We start from the raw sequence: 20,335 nt of genomic DNA on the forward strand, positions 1-20,335 counted from the left end.
GCAATCGTGTTCATGAATACAACCTAATTTCAAAATTCAATGTTTTTTATTTTTAATTTGTTCTTTGATAAACAACCTTTGTTGAAACATTTAGATAACTTCAACAAATGTATGAGTAAATAAAAATCTCTTATACAGAGTTATTTGAACGTATTAAACTTTGAAGTTGAATCAATCTCATTAAATTAATTATGGTAAGACAAGGATTCGTATCATAAGAATAAGAAACCCAATTTTATTTTAAAACAGTGTTGTTTTAAAGTTAAATAGCCCAACCAGGATTGAATTTAACGAAGAATTTAAGAAGTCAGGGTTGTCATACGGATCGGAATGCGGGGACACTTCTAGCTCCCAGAAACTGGTTTGGTATAAACGGGGAATCCACCATAAAATCTATGGGACTGAGGCGAATAATGATGAAGCCTGAAGACAACGCACCAATACTGAGTTTAAAGTCCTATGTAATAACGCCAACATTAAGTCAAGATAAGTTAAGCCATATCTACAGGAAAATGACGGGCGAATGGCTAAGCGGAAGGGTCGGTAATCTTTGACAGCCCTAAACTGACGGTGTGGCAGATGACGCTCGAGTCATTCTGACCATTTGGTACTAGAGAGCAGAATTACAGCAGAGAGATGACTGGTGGGCGGTCTTTGCTCCCTCTCTCTCGTGGAATGGTTTGCCAATTAAAAAGAGGTCAAGAAAGTTCGTTTAATTTCGATTCATTCCTGTTGTATTTATCTGTCCACTCTTAAACAGTCTTAAATGGGAGCCTTAAAAGTGAGTACAATTCTTCAATAAATTCTCGAAGGTGATCTGGCAACTTGAACCACGTCAACTCTAATTATAATGTGTTCACCATCTCAACCACAAATGAGCAAATATGACACTCAAGCTCTTCTCCCCAAATAGATATGAATTCACCAAAATATTATACATATTTATTAATTCCCTTGTAAGCCAAAGTTGAAATGTAAACTATAAATGTTTATATTCCACAGGTTATTCATTATTTTGATTTATATCTGTTTTTGTTTGAAACGAAGAAATCCGTTACAAAGACAACGACGGGAATAATCTACTCTTCATACCGGATTTATCAACTTACCAAAAAAGTATGTGCTTTTTTTTTTTTTTTTTTTTTTTTTTTTTTAATTTTTGGAAAAACTAGCCTTTCTAAATAGAGTTTGTTAGCAATTGTGAGTACAATAAAGTCTTTGACTATTGTTTTACATCCTTAGATAGTACGCGGAGACAACTTCTAGGAAGACGCCAGCGGTCGGAAAAAAAGAACCATTTGGCTCACTTAGCGGACTAATGTCCCCCTTTTCCCCTACCAGTAATAAAAGAGGACGAGTAGAGGGGACAATCTTACTTCCAAACCACCATAAGTTCAAGACGAGATTGATCAAAATCCCAATGAAGAATGAAAGAACACAGTTTTTTCTCTTTTTTTAAGAAAGTCGGGGGGAAATAGACATGTGCGAGTGGACGGATCAATCTAGAAAAGTTGAAACAGACGTATCAGCGGCATTTTTTGTCCCGGACTGTACAAGAATCCCTTTGAAAATCATTCTAATTTGAACCATTGTTTATTGTTTTGTTGTGAAAGTTATTTAAATACTAAATTCTATCTTGATCGTGGTCTGTTGTTCATCAAGCCAAAGAGGGAAATGGTTTCGTTCATTAAGGTTGTGGGAAACAGTATTTTCTAAAAATAACGGCTGAAGGTCAGATGAAAAACTAGGATAAATATCCTTTAGTACTATGGCTAATATGGAAGGAATTAGTTTGTTTCTACAAAGATGATGAAAAGATTTAGTAATGAAGTTTATAAATATGAGGTGCTTGTCAAGTTTCTGATTTCAGGTAGCTCAAAACATTCTCTCATGTAAAAGAAACGAAGTTTTCTCAATAGAACGGTTGCCTTTTATTTACTATTAATTATGCTATAAAGAATTATTCATATATTTTTGCAAAGTAATGATTATTGATACATTTGATTTATTTCAGTTAGTAACACGCATTATTGACATTTTTCATAGCTGGTCCAATACTACCGACACCCATCTTCCTTGTCTTACACATCTTATTCTTCTACAATGAAGTATACGCATTATGTTCTTTGGAATCGATATTAATAGAGGGAAAACCATTTCTAGTACAATTAAAGTTGGAAATGAGTTAGGTTGTGACATCTTAAGTTAATAATGAAAAATAGTAAAAAAAATGGGAAAAAAGAGAGTCACGTTACAAAAGAGAAGAAACGAAACCTTTTGGCTGAAAGAAATGTGAAAAGAGCTAATCGTCTGTCAGACCCGCTGTCTGAATTACCTGATTTTAAAGTGTATTGTAAAAACGAGTTGAACCTTGAATTAGAGTGTAAAAAAGTGAGGGATTTGGACACTGGCACTGTTGATGGATTGTTTAACTTACTGAAAAAGAATATGGAACAGTTGTATAGGAACTGTGATTGGGGTTGGGATGATAAGAAAAAGCTTTCACAGATGACTGAACCTGCAGCTTGGTATCTCATAGCTAGGGATGAAGCCAAAACACCTGTTGCATTTTCTCATTTCAGGTTTGATATGGACTATGGTGTTGATGTTTTATATCTATATGAGTTACAATTAGAAGAATCTGTAAGGCGGAAAGGCCTCGGAAAATTTATGTCCGAAACCATAGAATTAATTGCATTTAAAAATAACATGAAGAAAGTAGTTCTGACTTGTTTCAAACACAACCCCGAAGCAATTGAATTCTACAAATCCATGAATTTCAAAGTTGATTGTACATCACCTGAAGATGAAGAATCTTTTTGTTATTATATTTTAAGTAAGCCTAATATACATTTGGAAACAACAGGTTCTTGAATTTTTCAGAGAAAAATACCATATTGTCTAGTAATTAAGGTATTCTTGTGAACAAGAGTGTACCCTCTTAAAATGTACTATGGTTGTCCAAGTAGGGCAGTGTTTTTTTGAGGATTTAATACTTTATATTGTATTTTTTTCTTAAATATTTATAATAATTTTAAATACTTGTCTATTATTCACCACCTGGCTTCCTATTTGTCTTATTGAAGTTTAAATTTAGTAAGTATTTTGGGAACATTTAATATTCAATTAGTCATAAAATGTTTTGCAGAGATTTCCTTACTATTGTATCTTCTTTCTAAATATACTCAGTATTAGTACAGTTTGAAAGTTGAAAAGAATGGCAATTAATGTAGAATACTTAAAACAATTCATATATAAGAAGATGGTCAGGGTTGCATTTTATTTTATTATTATTATTGTATTTTTATTTTTGTCATTGTATCATTTTGTATCTTTTTAGCCCTGCAAAGCGGGGCAAAACGTCGGAAAATAAATAGTTGTAAACTATTTTTGTTTCACTTTTGACTGCAATCCTGACCATCTTCTTATATATAAATTTTAACAGTCAACTATATATACATATTTAAAACAATTCAATGTAGTTATGAACCTTGAACCACTTTATTCCAGATTTATTAACAATTAACTCATTAAAAAAAGAACAATTTGAATAGATACATAAGCCAACTATCATTAATTTTAAAGCTTTTTGTTATTAGTGGTTGATGTCTGTTACAGAACATGTCTATCACTGACAGAAAAGCTATTTCTTAAATAAATTGGTGTTAACTGTTTTGTAGCCAGGGGGGGGGGGGAGGGGTTGAACAACCTTTCCAGAACATTAGATGTCACTCATTCACTCTAAAGGTTCCTTCTTAGCTATCTATTTTTCCCGAATTAAATTTCTTAAAATTAGAGCTAATCCATTTCTAAAATCATGTAATATTTGAAATGGTATAGGTCAAGAAGTTAAAATTTAAGAACATTGTTATAAAACATTTTCTAGTTTTCTCCCTCTTGTAGTAAATTTTTGAACTTCCCTGCTTAAATGTCAATATTGTGGCGTTTCTCATAGCAGTTAGTCTTGGAAGTTGAATGGAAATTGATGCTGTCCAGTCTCCATCTAATCTATACAGTCTGTCCTTTTCCAGCCTCAGATGAAAACTAACAACTTAAATATAAATTTTGGCATGTAATAAAAAAAATAAATTTCACGCTGCAGTACCATTTTATTCTCTGACCACAATATATTTAAAAAGGTAATTGTTACTTACAAAATTTAAATGATGTATCTTGAATGCCTTAAATTGTATTCAAAGTAGAGTAGATGTTTGTGATCTCATTTTCCGAGTACTGCGCTCTATCTATTTTGGTTACTGTAATCCAAAGAATAAAATTCTTATCTGTGAAGGATGATCTACTAATTTTGTTTTAATTAAATGACTTATAGCAGGATTGTTCATCAACTTTAACAGGTTTTTCGTTCAGAAAATAAGTTTTTAAGCCTGACTAAATTGTAATATGAAAACCATCTCCTCATTTGATTATTGGTTAATGCCCATGTACATTTTGGGTTGTAGGCATCCATATAATAAAACTGTTGTTCATTTTATTTCAAAACTAGCAATGCTCATAAAGTTGAAATTATTAATGGCTCCCTTCCTATATTAGATGTACTAGGAGCTAAGTATTAAATAATTTGGATTGATGTAAACAAAAGTTTTAAAAAAAATAGTATTTCAAATAACTCAAAGACTGCATCTTCTGAAAGATTATAGCTGCTCATATGAAAGATAATGAAATTCTCAACAATACAAAACTGAAATCATTTAAATCAGACCATCATTAGTAAATGTTTGTTTTGTAAATATTAACCTGGGAAAGTTTAAAGCCAATAAAATCCTCGATTTATTCAGTAGAAAGAAGTTAAATTAAACATTATACTGGAGCAAAATTAATTTTTTTTTCTATTGGTTGTAGCGGTGTTTAGAATGGTGTTTAAATTTCTTGCAAAAGAAAAATAGATCATTGAGTTAAGATTATTATTAGCAAAGAAATGGCTTATCAAAACTTTTTCTCATGTTTTAAGTTTTGTTCTGGACAGTTTCCCTTGGAATTACGTTCAGTCTTATATGAACAAACATGGGATGCAGGCTTTGCAAAACCTACATTGTTTTACATTAAAACCTTCAGAACTTTTTCTTTAATATATGTTGTTGGTAAATTACATATTGTCTTTTGTTTTGTTCTAATGCTTGATGACTGTCAGTACATTATGGTTATATCCACTTAAATTCCCAATGATATAAATTTTGTGTAGTACCTTTTTTACTCTTATGTGAAAAATACAAGTGAGTGGTGACAACGGCAAATAGTGATGGCAATAATATTTCAGAATTACTAGCAAAATTTTACAAACGGTCAGGAAAATATTTTGTGCATATGCCAAATAATGTAACCAAACACATGGTGTAGTGAAGAGCATTACAATGTACTTAAAATTAAATAGGAGTAATTAAAATTTATGTAAACAAAACAATGTTTGCAATTATGTAAATACTGAGTAAGTACCTAAAATAATATCAAACTTAATAATGTTCATTTAATCTCTCTCTATAAATACACATCTATGTAAAACATTGCTGGTAATCTAGTAGATAAATAAAATCATAGCAGAAAACATTTAATTTATTACTTTATTAATATAAAAATCTTTAAAATGTTGTTGAATAATAAATGTATTGCTCTGTTTATAAGAGAGGTTCTTGAACTCCCTTTCTCCACCTTTTTATACTCCTAAAATTGTAAAAGAATTATTTCGGAAGAAAACTTTTTTGCTTCCTTACCTCCAATTTGGTATAACTTCCAGCAATAAACGTAGCCAGTATTTGGGGTCTTCACCTTTTGATGTTTACAGTTGATGTATCATTTTGTATATGGGCCATTCTCTAATTTTATTGCTATTTAAGAATGATGGACCTTCTGATTGTGAATGACTTTTTTTTTTCTGAGGCCACTATTTCTTTCTCATTATAAGCTTCAAATCATTAATAGTTGTCTGTAAAATATATGATGATTGTTTCATCATTTCCTATTCCTAAAACTAATCTGAGGCTGAGACTTAACAAGTCTGTAGAACCAGTTTCTTTTTTAACATACCTTAGAAAAAATGGCTGCAATCTTTTCAGCACTACCTTAAGTATTGCTATAAAACAATTTGAATTTTAGATTGAATATGCCAATCACTATAACACATTTTACCTCTGTCACAAGGTTTTCGATCACCCCCAAGCCCATTTGTAAAATGATTACCAATTTTATCTTTCTCAAGTGAAAAATGTTTGACTTCTCTTTCTCTAGCCTCAATGGAATTCTCAGTGGGACTAGCGAGTGGCAACAATGGCAATAGAGACACAAATATTTCTTTTTCTTTCAATATCTACTGTTAAGATCCCTTAATGTTGACAAGTGGGATTCTCAATTGGTAATGCAGGACACTGATATTTGTGAAATTAATAAACATACTTTCATGTCATAAATTTCATTAAAGAAATAAGAATGGTATATCTCCTATCCGAAATGAAATAGCAGTTCATGTAATTTATTATCCAATTAATAGAGTTTCTACTTGCCAGTTTGGTATTTTTCTCAGTTATTTTTTTTTTTTATGTTATGTCAGCATTTTTCCCAATTAAGTCAGTTCACCTCTATGAAAAAAAATGGTACTAAAAGCTTCTCTTTGCTCCTTTAAATACTGATTAAGAATATGATGTTTGTTTGTATAACATGTTTAAAATAATATTTATACATGACATGGGATATTATGTTCTATGTCCAGTTTTATAATCATAATAGATGTGATAACAGTGAAAAATTAGAATGCTACAAGTATTTTTTGTTGGAGTTTCTCTCTTACGTTAACTATTGTTTAAGATCAAGTAGTTAAGACTGATCACTACTAAATAATATTTTCAATTAGAATTATTACAGTAACTAGGTGCTCTATTTTGTTTTATCACTCCTTAGTTATATGTTACTCGATAGAATGATATTCTTTTAAGAAATTAGTATCATGAAAACTATTGTACTAAGTATATATAGTTGACCGTAAAAATTGATATATCAGAAGATGGTCAGGGTTGCGGTCAAAAGAGAAACAAAAATAGTTTACAACTATTTATTTTCCGACGTTTCGCCCCACTTTGCATGGCTGTTCAAAGCGAATTGTACTAGGTGTATGCCTGCTTCGGGATTATCAAGAAGCATTCCCTGAATACCATAGAAAGTTATTCAATCAAATTTAAATTTTAAAAAATGTTGATAGCTAAATAACATCAAATTTGGAGAATGACTGATGTATATTTTAACCTAACTTACAAAACTTGACTAACAGGCATATCAAATATATTTATATCTCAAAAGGATTTGCTAAACATATGATCTCCATTTGCAAGCTATCTGTAGTAACAGTTTAATGTACATGTATCATTTGTTTGTTATGTAGAATAAACATTTCTATATTTTATTAAGAGTCCATACATTTGAATTTCCTTTTCTAGTGATATATTAACTCTAATTTGGCACTTCTATATACTTCATTTAAAAGATAACTTTTGAAAAATGCCCATTAACATTTTAGTAATGTTGAGTTTTTTTAACTAATGAGATATAACTTATGGTTGGAAACTAACTCCTTTTTATATGTATTATTCATGCAATTATACACTTGCAGTGCTTAGGAAATTCTTTTCATTTTACCAGTTAATCATTTAAAAACTAATTAAATAGTATTACTAAATGAGTTAAATAATAAATTTTCTATTTATTAACTACTGAATGTATGTTTATCTCGTTGATTTTGGAAAATGTTTCTTTTTGATAGGCAAGGAATGTAGGTTGTTAACTTGCTACAATAAGTAGGATGTTTTTGAAATTTAGAGAAAATACAAGTAAACAATGAACATATTTCAAAACTACAAATTATTGTATTTCTATTAGTTTGTAAAGTTATAAAAATTCCCATTATTATATAACGTCTCAATACATTTAGCCAAAAAGTGGACTATAAGAAATATAAATAACTTAAAAAAGAATATAGAAAAAAAATGTTCGTCAATAAAATCCACAAGCGTACCAGTTCTACAGTTTAGGTACAGTTGGCCATAGTTCTTTTCCAAATAATGTAGCAAACTAAGATTTTCTCCTCGATAACAAGAAAGAAGTGTAAGGATCTTTTCAGTCCATACTCATCGATACTAAAATTCAGTCTGCTATATGAGACTGGACTGGCTCGGTCTGATACCCCAACAGGGTTTCGACGTATAAGTGTTAGTATTATATCAGTCCCATTCTTAATTCCTTTTAACAGGAACATTAAATAATAAAATTCAGCAAGACAAGACTACATTAGTTGATAGGCTTGATATGAGGAACTATAACAGGGTTTAGTATAAGTTTCTGATCATTCAAATGATTGAACTGGAGAAGAATTAAAATTTTCAAAACAGTGTGCCTAAAATCAAAATTTTCCTTTGGCTACGAGGAGAATGAGTAAACAGGAATCAGAAGTGAAATTTTGTTTTCAAATTATAAAAATTTTAATTTAAAAATAAACATATATTTATATAAGGGAATGCGGGTAACCTCGGTGTAAGGCGGATGGCTACTAACTCCAAGGGCCTGAGTTCTAATTCGGCTGGACAGAAAATTGTCTTGTAACACTGTAGCCGTAAGTCAACTCCTGTGGGTTCTTGGAGCCCTCCCAGCCTCTTAATTGGGTAAAAATCTGGCAGTTGAGCGTGATTCTGACCAATTCATCTCCTTGCACAACCGTTGGTCTAGTAACAGTACTTCCTTACAAAGTAGTGAACCCCTGATCCTTCATGGGTTGTAACGGTACAGATTTTAATTTGTAATGTGTATATGTATATACATAAAATAATAATATAAAATGTTAGAAAAGAGAAGGAATAAAATCTGATACGCTTGGACTGCTGTGAAATACTGGCTTTATTAGGTTTGGTACATCTCTCTATATACATTCAATCAGCTGATCTCAGTTAGCTGACAGATCATAACTCCCTCCACCAGTTTATGAACAATCCTCGTAAACTAATACTATACAATACAATAACATAGGAAACAAAAACAATAGAGAACAACTATTTACAATAAAAATAAATTCCTATATACATATCATTGTAAAAACTCACAATCTTCCTGAAATAAACACTACACATACAAACAATACATAATTTAAACCTAAAAATATAAAAAAATTCATACAGTAAATGAACAAGTTAAAATGAAAAAGACAATATTTACAAAAGTAAAAAAAAAAAAAAAAAGAATAAATAACTAAATTTTCTTTATTCTAATCTAGTGGTGGTTGGCAGTATGAGAAAACTCCAGTTTTATAATGTCATTGCCAGAAGTTTTAGTTTTTCAATATGGACATTTCTCCTCTTTTTGGGCTCTTTGATACTTTCTGCAGTCACACTATTATATGCCCTTATAATTATCACCCTGAATGGACCCTTGTATCGCTTATCTCTTAACCCCTATTAGACCCTAACTATCTATATACAATTGTCCTGATTTTGATCGCTCCCATCCTGACTATGAACTTTAAATTCTCCCGTGCCACCCTCCTGGTTTTTTCCTTATCCATTCTTCCCTGTGCCTTCTCCCATATCTTTCTTCAAGCAATATGGTTCTTGTGTATCTCCACCTCCCCCTCTACCTCACAAGAGCCACCTAGGGTGATTAATTTACATTGACATTCCTGAATCTGGTATCCTCTATCCACTACACGGCTTTTCTAGAGCTTCTCGGCAAATGAGGGTGTTGGAACTGCCAGTGTCTACCAGGCACCTCACTCCTGCTATCTCTATTATAGGCAGACCGCCATACTTCTCCCTAAGGTTATAATTCAGCAGAGTGAGGTCGCCCCTCTGCAACATCCCCTTCAGATGTCTCGCATCTTCCTCTTTTCAGTTCCTCGCCTCCATCCACCTCTATTCCCTTGACTAACTCAGTTCTGTGGCTATTCACCTTGTTCGATCACCAATGTTCCTGAGGATTCACCTGATGATCGACTCGACCAATGGTTACTTATCTGTAATCTGTACCTGATAGGCGTTGATCTACATTGGTTCGCCATGGCCCACATCTCTTCTTTGGTACATGTATGGGGACACTGTTTAGCAAAGTGCTCCTCATTTCCACATTCAAAGCATCTTGAGCACGGGCAATGCCCAATCTTTCCACAACCATGACACTTGCTGTCCTCCCGCCTAACATAGTTTCCAATTTTCGCTAAGCTTCTTCAATTTTCTTGATTACTATCTCTCTCTCCTCCAAACATTGTGAATGTTTCTTGGCTGCTGATATTCAATCCGGGTCCACCCTGGCTCTTCTACTTTCATTCGGGCTTCCACCTCTCTAGCGCTTGTTTCTATGAAATCTTGAGCAATTTCCCCAAACGAGCGCTCTCTTGAAAATCCTTTCTTCTTCCCAGCTCTTTTGCCAACTGAATCTTTAATACCATGGATAGGAATTACATCTGACCCTATACCAAGATTGTTTCCATTATCTCGCTGAGTTTATCTACAATCCTGTTAAAGTGAAGGAGTTCCACGGTATATTGCCCACTGGATTGTTTCGGTTTCTTGGTCCACCTAAGAATGCCTTCTTTAATCTTTCCTTGATAACTCTCCAAGGGGTCTCTTTGTCCGCCTGAATCTGATTCAGAATGCTCTGCACACAACCACTGCTTTTAATGCCTCCACATCTTAGCTATCAAGTAGATTTTTGATAGACTTCGCTTCAATTCGGCTTATTAGTCATTCACCACCCCCCCTTTAAAAAAGTGATTTAGTTCTCCAGTCTCTCCGATGAATTTGTCAAAGTATGACACTTCCTTCCTCAGGTCCTGGGCGGTTGCCATACAGACCTTAGTCCATTCTAGCAGCGTGGCACGAGCTTGTGCTAAAGAGGCCTCCGGTTGTGGCTGAATTTCTTCCGGAGGTGGATTCCCTGCAGATAACAACCAGCTTGAGGTTGGTCGTTTTTGTTCTGACCCTTCAGATTCAGAACTGCTGCTCTCATGATTCCTTTAATGGCCATATTTTTATGAAATGAAAGGAGATGACAAAATCAAAACAAAATTCTTCTTGAAAACAAACATTAAAATTCTATTAAAAAAAAGATAAGGAATAAGATCTGGTATGTATGTATGTAATGGATGGCACCCTTTTGATTTGCCAGTTCTGGGAGTTTTCTTTGAATCGATTCATCCAATTTTGTCAATTGTGAGCAGTATAGAGTGGAATTGATCGATACACCTTGTGGCAACAGCTCATAAAAAATCACACACTTGAAATCTCACCATACAGAAAACATTATCTTCTTTGGGTGCAACCCTGCTTAAGATGTGATTCCAGGTGGTTCATTGCTCCAAGATTTTTTTTGCACCACATTATCGTAGAAATCCACTTTTCATCTTCTGTCACAAGTATTTTAAGAAATGGATCGTTTTCTTGAGGTTTCTGTAGTGAATCGCAAATGGGAATGTGTGTTGCCAAGTCATCATACTAAGCAAGACCCATGATGATAGTCTTGTGTTTCTTGTCAACTCCAGAGATAACCATCAACTACAACAGAAAAAAAATATACAAATATCATGGTAAATATTTAAGGATTGTTAAAAAGGATATGCCATAATTGGCAAAAGTTATTTGTAATTAAGGAATGTAAAAATATATATTATGGTTGTAGAATAGTTTCTACCAAAATATAACTAAATGATTTGATAAGAATTTTCCTAGAAAAGTTACAAAATTAAAAAAAAAATACATATATTTAATCTGTAATTTGTTTTTTTCACATACACTATTTAAACTGTTGAAGAAATAAAACAAAATAAATAATAAATAAGTAAATCTAAACTCCTGATATTTTATCTACATTATGGCCATCAGACATCAATTCCTATTCTAAGTTATCATTATTGAGGAATTTTATATTAATTAAAATCCTATCTTTTAATATTATTAACTGTATGGTGACCATCTAAACATTATACTCACTAAGCCCATGAAAATTAAATGCAGATAAATCATATACCTTTACAGGTTATAAAATAAATGTCCAAGAGATAAGTTGATTTGGAATATGGTTCAATCCCAAACAGGGAAAGAATAAATTAAAATTTTCCGTTTTTTATAGTTGTTACTTTTCCTATGGGACTTATAAATCTAATCCTGTTTCATCAAATTTGGCTGTTGAAAACGAAGATGGAAAGTTGAAGTATACAAAATTTTTTGGATAAGCATTTAGGAAAGCAGAAATAATTTTTCAAGAGGCACCTCAGACATTCACTCTGCATCATGGCCATCAGACGGCAATTCCTATTCAGAGTTATCATCATAGAATACCACATAGAACAATTTAAAATAAAACAACCATAAATTATTTTTTTGTTCATTAATTAGGACTGGAATTAATGACCACTGTATCTAGAAGTCAACTTAACAAATATTCAAGTTGACTATACCATTATATATATCTCATTCTTTACTAGGCACATAACAAAAAAAAAGTTTGTTTTATGAATAAAAACAGGACAAATAAATTTTGATAAAAGAGTTAGTTTATTTTTCATTGGAATCATATACACTTATTAGTAATCATTGAATCATAATAATATTGATACTTATTGAACAAGTTGGATTAAAGGTAAGTGAAAGTTTCAACACATAAACAACAAAATTAGGGAAAAAAATTAAATAAATAAAATTTCAAGTTTAAGAATGGAAAGCCCCCCGACAACCAGTATTAACATCTAAATGCAAATGCGTTCAGGATCACAGTCAACAGAAATAACATTTTAGCGGCACCTCAGACATTCACTCTGCATCATGGCCATCAGACGGCAATTCCTATTCAGAGTTATCATCATAGAAAACCATATAGAACATTTTAAAATAAAACAACCATAAATTATTTTTTTGTTTATTAATTAGGACTGGAATTAATAAACACTGTATTTAGAAGTCAACTTAACCAATATTCAAGTTTTAAAATAACTTTATTACTATATAATTTATCTTTTTGTATTAAGTACTAGTATTATAAGTAACTAATATTATCAGGTCATTTGGTCAGTAGGTGAGATTACATACCATTCTCTATGAGGCACATACCTCAATCATTTAAGTATAATTTCAGCAAAAAAAAAAAAAAAAAGGTTTATTGTTTTATGAATAAAAACAGAACAAATAAATGTTGATAAAAGAGATAGTTTATTTTTCATTGGAATCATTGATTCATAATAATATTGATACTTATTGAACAAGTTGGATTAAAGGTAAGTGAAAGTTTCAACACATATACAACAAAATTATTCTAACCTGTAATTTTTTACAATCTTTTTTAATAGGAAAAAAAATGAAATGAATAAAATTTCAAGTTTAAGAATGGAAAGCCCCGACAACCAGTATTAACATCTAAATTCAAATGCATTGAGGATCACAGCGAACAGGAATAAAATTTTAGCGGCACCTCAGACTTTCATTCTGCATCATGGCCATCAGACGGCAATTCCTATTCAGAGTTATCATCATAGGAGGCTACTCACAATTGTTTACATTAAAACAAACATTAATATTTATGAATTGGAGCTTGAATTAATGAACAGTGTATATAGAAGTAAACTTTATCAATATTAAAGTTTTAAAATAAATTTGTTACTACATACTCATTTTTTTGCATTAAATTTAGAAATTCTATCAGATCCTTTATTGGAGTAACACTTTTTTTTTTGGTTTTCTACATAAAAATATAATAGACACTTATAAGGAAAAATAGTATCATAATAATATTATTGCTTATTATACAGGTTGGGTTAAAGTAATTAATAGGGTCAACATTTAAAAACCGAAATCATTCCCAATTTTTTTTTAAATTGTTAAAAAGAGGTTTCACTCTGAAGCATCAAACATGTATAAAAAATCAAATGCACAAGCATTAATAGAAATGACATTTTTAGAGGCAACTCAGACATTCACTCTGCATCATGGCCATCAGACGGCAATTCCTATTCAGAGTTATCATCATTGAAAGCCACTCAGAACATTTTCTAAGAAAACAGACAATAACAAACAAGGTAAGGCAAAATATAATTTTAAAAAAGGAATCTATAGTTTTTTTACTTAAAAGAACTTCAACAAATTATCTTAAAATATACTGTAGAAAAATTAATCATAATCATGTGAATTAAAAATATTAATATTTTTTCTACTCCAGTGAAGGAAGAACTGACTTAATGATTAACCTTCAACATTCAATTGCAGTTTACTTCACACAATATAATAAATTAGCACAGAGAATAGAAGAAATAAAGTTAATGAAGAGCACCGTATATTTATACCTGTTATGGGAAATTGAAAATGCTAATAGGAACTTATTTATAAATATAATAAAATATATGTAACAATAATAGATGATAATTTGCCTTTTTATCATCTATTATTGTTACATATATTTTCATCCTCTCAATTTTCATTTTCTTTTCATATTTAAATTTTAAATTAATAATAACTAATATGTTCATACTTCTTAGCATTATATAACTTCATTTTTATTTCATTTCCTTAATTATGTTATTTTACCCACTTTTTCAATTACCTATGTATACATTTTATTTCCCGCTTCTCTCATCACTTCATTTTATTAATTCTATTCTCTAAAATTATTCTGTTTATACTTCCTTTTTATTTTTCTATACTTACTGTGGTTGTTATCTTGTTCTGTTTTTAGCCCTAAAGAAGGCTAGAAACTCTAGCCGAAACGTTGGCACATTAAAATAAGTTAATCGAACTTATTTGTGTTTTTCATTGACCGCACCCCCAACCATCTTATCCTCATTCATCATCCACGGTCAACTATCTCACATAATTATGATATCAATATAGATTTAAAAAACACAAAAAGTATGTAATTATTTCAGAAAATAAAATATTAACCCAACAACTACGAATAATACTCCTGTATAACTACTACTTAAACACAAATTTGTAGGACAATAGTCTAATGAACATAATCTTCAATTTAAACCAGGGGCAAATTTTTATACTTTTAACAGTACATATTTTTATTATTGTATTTTTAAAAATAATATTATTAGCTTAATAGATAGTTATGTTTTTATAAGATTTTAACAATTTTTATAAAAGTATTACTCAAGCTAATCTTTAAAAACTACGGCTTACCAAAACAACTCTGAAATCAACGTGCAACTGGAGTGTAACTACAAACCAAACCGCGTGGTTAGAGCAAACCAAGAGGCAGTTAACTATCGATTAATTAAAATAATTCATTGTACCAATAAATTTGTGTTCTTCTATGTAGTTGAGATGTCTTACCAAAAGAACAATTTTTTTTATGATTTTAAAATATGTAATTAGAAATAAGTTCAACTTGAGGATATATTGTGTTTAATACCGCTTATGCTAGAACTTATAATCTTCATTTCTTTTTTTTTTCTAAACTTCGCAATGCTGGTTCCCATTGTGTTAGTTTGTTCAGATTCTATTTTTTAAGAAAAATGTAAATAGTTTTCAACTATTTACTGATTTCCAAATTTCGACCCACAATGCAGATCTTCATCAGGGCTGTAGTAATGAAGACTTGGATCATTGGATCAAAACGTTGGCGATCTATTAATTCTTAAAGCCTAGTTTTGTATTTCTTGAACGCAACCAAGATAATCTCCTTCAAATTTAAATATGGCCAATCATCTATATGTAATATCATTCAAAAAATACGGTTCCAACAAATATATATATTCTCCACACTCTACGCTACATACTCTGTAATCTCAGATTCACTACTCTATCCCCATCTCAGCATCATGGAACATTAAACTCTCAAAACTGAATCTCTATCCATCCCTTTTCTCCTCATAGCCCATATTTCCCTTCAAATGATTCACCTTTACCAAACATCATTTCCCCGTCGCATTGGCAGGGATTATAGATACAGTTCAATCTACATCTGGACGACTACATCAGATCCCCAGCCCTCAACAATTCACCACTCATTTCCAGTCCTCTTTGCAGATTGCATTTTTTCCCCCCAACAATTTACTCTCTCAATCTTAGGATAGTCCTTTGTTTGGTAGAGTACACTTTGATTCATCAGATCAACCACTTCCTAATACAAATAAAGTCGATTAACAATATGTATAATAAGTAATAATAATAGTGTAAGTAGGTTTAGAATCTCTCTCCATTTCAGACCATACTTATTTACTGAAATACGGTGAATTGCTTTTGGAAAATTCCTTTGAGATTGCAATTCCTACGCACTCTTTGATAAAATAATATATAGAAATAATATCTATATAGAAAAAATAAGACGAAATTTTGCTGAAGTTGATTTTGTCACACCCTAGTCTTTTGGGTCGATAAACACGAATATGAGGTTTTCCGACAGATATTTTTTCGGAGAACTTTTTTGTTTTAAAATATTCCTTTTTTTCCCGAGAAATATTCTAAAACTATTCCTTTTTTCCGTCAACTGCATAATCAAAGTACACATTTCAACATTTGTACTTCAACATTTACATCCAATATTCGTACGATTTATCACTGCGATTAACCATTATGCCTTTGGAGCTCAATGTAAAAGGAGACAATTCTCCAAAGGTGGTCAAACGCAGTTTATGTCTGTCTTATGTTTTGTTTTCATGGAAACTATCCAGGTTCCCTTAAGTTCACCTTCAGCATTTATGAAATACTCATAGAAATACATAAAAGATAGGTTCTTCGCGGATCCATTATAACTGCAACGGCGGATTGACTTTAATTTCATAGTGGTCCCACGGAATAAAAACTAGACACTCCCAAACTGATTAGAATACTTTGGTTACCTGTTGTAGATAATCGCCCTTTTCCAGAAATGACCAGATAGGGCTACGAATTGTAATTGAGAGCAATTAAATAAACAAAGTTTATTTTGCAGAAAAGTTACTGATCAACAAATATTTGCTATGTCCAAGTGAGACCAAGTTCTCCTTTTACTATTTGTAAAAGAGGAATGATCGCAATAAAGAGAGGATTGGTCCTTCTCGTAATTGTTTTTTTCATCGTGATTTATGTCAATTTCGTCGTGATATCTAAAATGAGGATTAATTGGGAGTGATTTAGTTTACAATGTTGAGATAATTAGAGGAATTTAATCGTGTATCGATGAAAGGAATATGGTCCGGGTGAGGGCAAAAAAAAACTCAAATAGTAGAATATACTATTCTTCCAGTATATATATATTATCCAGAATATACTAATCTTCCAGTTAATCGTGTATCCTTTTAATTAATTCATTAATTTGATATTAACAATGCAAAATTGTTTCCTGCAGCGAAAAAAAAATCACATATAAATTAATGATAATTTATTTAATGTATACAATTATTTGAAATTTAACGTGTTAGTATCGCGTGATTATTTTATTTCGTGGTATTGGTACAAATGCTGCAGTTCCCGCTATATTGAATGATTCAGTAGACCTAACTGAGAATTATGCCATTAAATGTAAGCCGTTTAGGTTTTAATTTGTTGGGTTTATAGTTTTTAAATCTAGTATGATTAAATATTTATTGCACATATTGTTTCTGTAATGTATGCCAACTTATTATTTTCAATTTTTAGTTGATTTGATTAATCCTCTCAGTTCCTCTACTATAACAATATTTTGCTGATATTTTTCCAAAATTACTAGACCACTAATAAAAATGAAATGAGTAGACTACTTTAAAGTAGAAAAGCTGAGAAAAAAAAATTTATATATAGTTTATAGTATGACTACAGAAAACAGTTTAGTCATATTATAAACTATATATAGATTTTTCCTTTTCTCAGTGATTCTTGTTTCAATATTAAGGTCATTTTCTGACACTCATGCTTGAAATTATACTTCAGAATGAATATTCCTTTTACAGTGCCAATGCTAAGTTAATTTTGTTTGCTGTTCCACTGTGTGTTTATTGTGTAAATATCACTCCTATTCCAATAAGGCACAAGCACATCTTAGGACGAGCAATCCCTCTCACTATGCAATGTGCAATGTGCAATGTGAGGGTCAGCTTTATGCTGCTATTTTCAGATTTAAATATGCAGGCAGATTTTATTATTTAAAGGCTCAGGCATTATAGCTATCTGCAGCTGTGTCCTGAAAAACGTCTGGAGATTTGTGGAAAAGCTTTCTATGGTCTTGCGTTTAATGTAGAATTTATCCATTTAGTGCTGGTCCAAAAATCATACCCACTCTGTGGAGTTATGAACTGTTCTAAGCATTGAAATTTATCTAAAAATGTATACTCTTCTTATAAGAGTGATAAAAAGAAACTTTCACAATTACTTTGATTTCATTATTAAGTAATCTATAAATATTGACATCAGGTCACTCATAAATGTGGCTTGGATCAAAAACAACTAACACCAATTTTTAGAGATTCATAGACTTTTATGAAATGTTGTCTATCAAAGATTAAACTATTAAATGCAAAAAACAATGTTTTTAGAAAAACTGATGACTTTTGTTATTTAATACAACTAACAATCTACTGTTTATTTTTAAAATTAATTTTTTTACTACCTTGAATTTGGATGGTGGTGTATTGTTACTCCAAGCTACAAATATATAAATATTATAATCACTTAAATTTATTATAATATTGTGATTATTTTATCTTATGTGGTTCAGGGGTTTTATTGAATGTTTTGGATTTAAATACCTTGGTGGATAGTGAATTTCAAGAAAGAAGCCACTGACATCTCTGGGAAATCAAGGATGAGTTGCAGGTCACACTAGATGTTTTTTACCTTTGTTTATTATTTTCTCTTGACTCCTGGCAAAGAAGCTCAAATCTAAAATTCCTAAAACACTTCATTTGATGAATATATTTGATCACTTGTCACTGTTAATATAGCCCATCTAATTTGTGTCTATTAAATGAAGATAATTATATAAAGAGGTGTAGATAGTTGACCGTAGATTAATGATTGGAGAAGTTAGTCAGGGGGTGCGGTCAGCAAAGAACAACATAAATAAACAAAACCATATTTATTTATTTTATGCCGACGTTTCGACCTGAAACTCATTTATCATTTATGATTCAATTCAATATTTAGTATAATTCTAAATTTGTTTGTATACTATTCCTTTTCAATTGTATGTTTCTCTAAATGTTGTTATCTCTTTTGTTCTATAGCCCTGATGAAGACCTGAAACTCAGGTCGAAACGTTGGCATAAAATAAATAAATATGGTTTTGTTTATTTATGTTGTTCTTTGCTGACCGCACCCCCCGACTAACTTCTCCAATAATTATATAAACATTTTCTGACAATGATGTTGATTTTATGTACTAGTCGGTGTGAATACACATCTTAATTTTTTTTTTTTCATTTTAATAAATCCTCAATATTATCAATATATAAAGATTTTTTTTTTTCATAAATGTAGTGTTAACTTGTTTCTTTATTTAATCTAATTAGAGTTTCAAAGTTAAAATTGAATAAATAATAAATAAAAATAAAAATGGAATGAAGGAAAATGTATAAATTAAACAACAAAAATCTTAAAAAATAGATAAAAGAATAATTAGCGTTATAAAGCTTTAAAACACCAAAATGACATTAATTTTTTTGAATTACTTTTGATTTATGCCAATTAACTTTATTCAGCACTTGCTTTCTTAAAATAAGTGACTAAATTATAAAATAGCTTCATTGATTAATTGTTTTATAAAAATTTAATAAATTATATATCTCAAAATTCACTTTTTAAATATTGTAAAATTAAGTTGAGAACACAAAACAAACTTAATGATAAACGAAGAAGAATATGAAACAGAACTATTGGTTTGTTTAAGTTATTGTATTAAAAATGAAGAAATTAAATTTGATAAGGAAGAATAAATAGGCAATAGGGATGAATGATTTTATACAGTTTTGGGTAATAAGTTGTTTATTTTGTTTTCAGATAGGCAGCTTTAGATCATGCATAGCAAATTAATAACAGGTATTTAAATTATTTATTAATATTATAAGGTTCCTTTTTACAAATTGATGATTTATTTTAATATTTTTATTGTATGACTGTAAGCCTATCATGTTAGTTTTAATGATCAGTCGTTTCTTTTTTGTTGTGGCACTGTAAGGTTCGTAATATGTTAATTTAGCTTTTATCATTAAAATTCAGTTTATTTTCTCCTCTTGAAATATCGGAATGTTTTTATTGGAAGGAAAAAACTTTTTTTCTTTTTATGTAATAGACTCTTGCTATATCGCGGATCAAGTTGAAATGAAAAAGCCCACATTATTAGGATACCTACATTGTTGCGGGATCAGAAAAATAAAAATCATGTGCACATGATCACACAATGTGCAAGC

General features: G+C 30.8%; 1 protein-coding gene and 2 long non-coding RNA genes across 3 annotated transcripts; 1 reads left to right on the forward strand and 2 right to left on the reverse strand.

Annotated features, from left to right (window-relative positions):
* The first annotated feature begins 2,124 nt into the window (after nt 1–2,124).
* Nucleotides 2,125–5,552, forward strand: Naa40 (N-alpha-acetyltransferase 40). The gene has a single exon (XM_014432273.3). The coding sequence runs from the start codon at nt 2,212–2,214 to the stop codon at nt 2,872–2,874; it is 663 nt and encodes a 220-aa protein (XP_014287759.1). The 5' UTR covers nt 2,125–2,211; the 3' UTR covers nt 2,875–5,552.
* Nucleotides 5,553–8,871: 3,319 nt separating this feature from the next.
* Nucleotides 8,872–15,233, reverse strand: LOC106688021 (uncharacterized). The gene is made up of 2 exons (XR_001344269.2): nt 15,153–15,233; nt 8,872–11,534 (listed from the first exon to the last, which is right to left on the reverse strand). It is a non-coding gene; the product is annotated as an uncharacterized lncRNA (long non-coding RNA).
* LOC136796482 (uncharacterized) lies at nt 12,247–15,141 on the reverse strand. The gene is made up of 2 exons (XR_010844193.1): nt 14,673–15,141; nt 12,247–14,020 (listed from the first exon to the last, which is right to left on the reverse strand). It is a non-coding gene; the product is annotated as an uncharacterized lncRNA (long non-coding RNA).
* Nucleotides 15,234–20,335: the final 5,102 nt, after the last annotated feature.

This window comes from Halyomorpha halys, unplaced genomic scaffold, assembly GCF_000696795.3.
Source record: "Halyomorpha halys isolate HHAL.00 unplaced genomic scaffold, Hhal_1.1 Scaffold1040.1, whole genome shotgun sequence".
NCBI classification, from domain to species: Eukaryota; Metazoa; Arthropoda; class Insecta; order Hemiptera; family Pentatomidae; genus Halyomorpha; species Halyomorpha halys.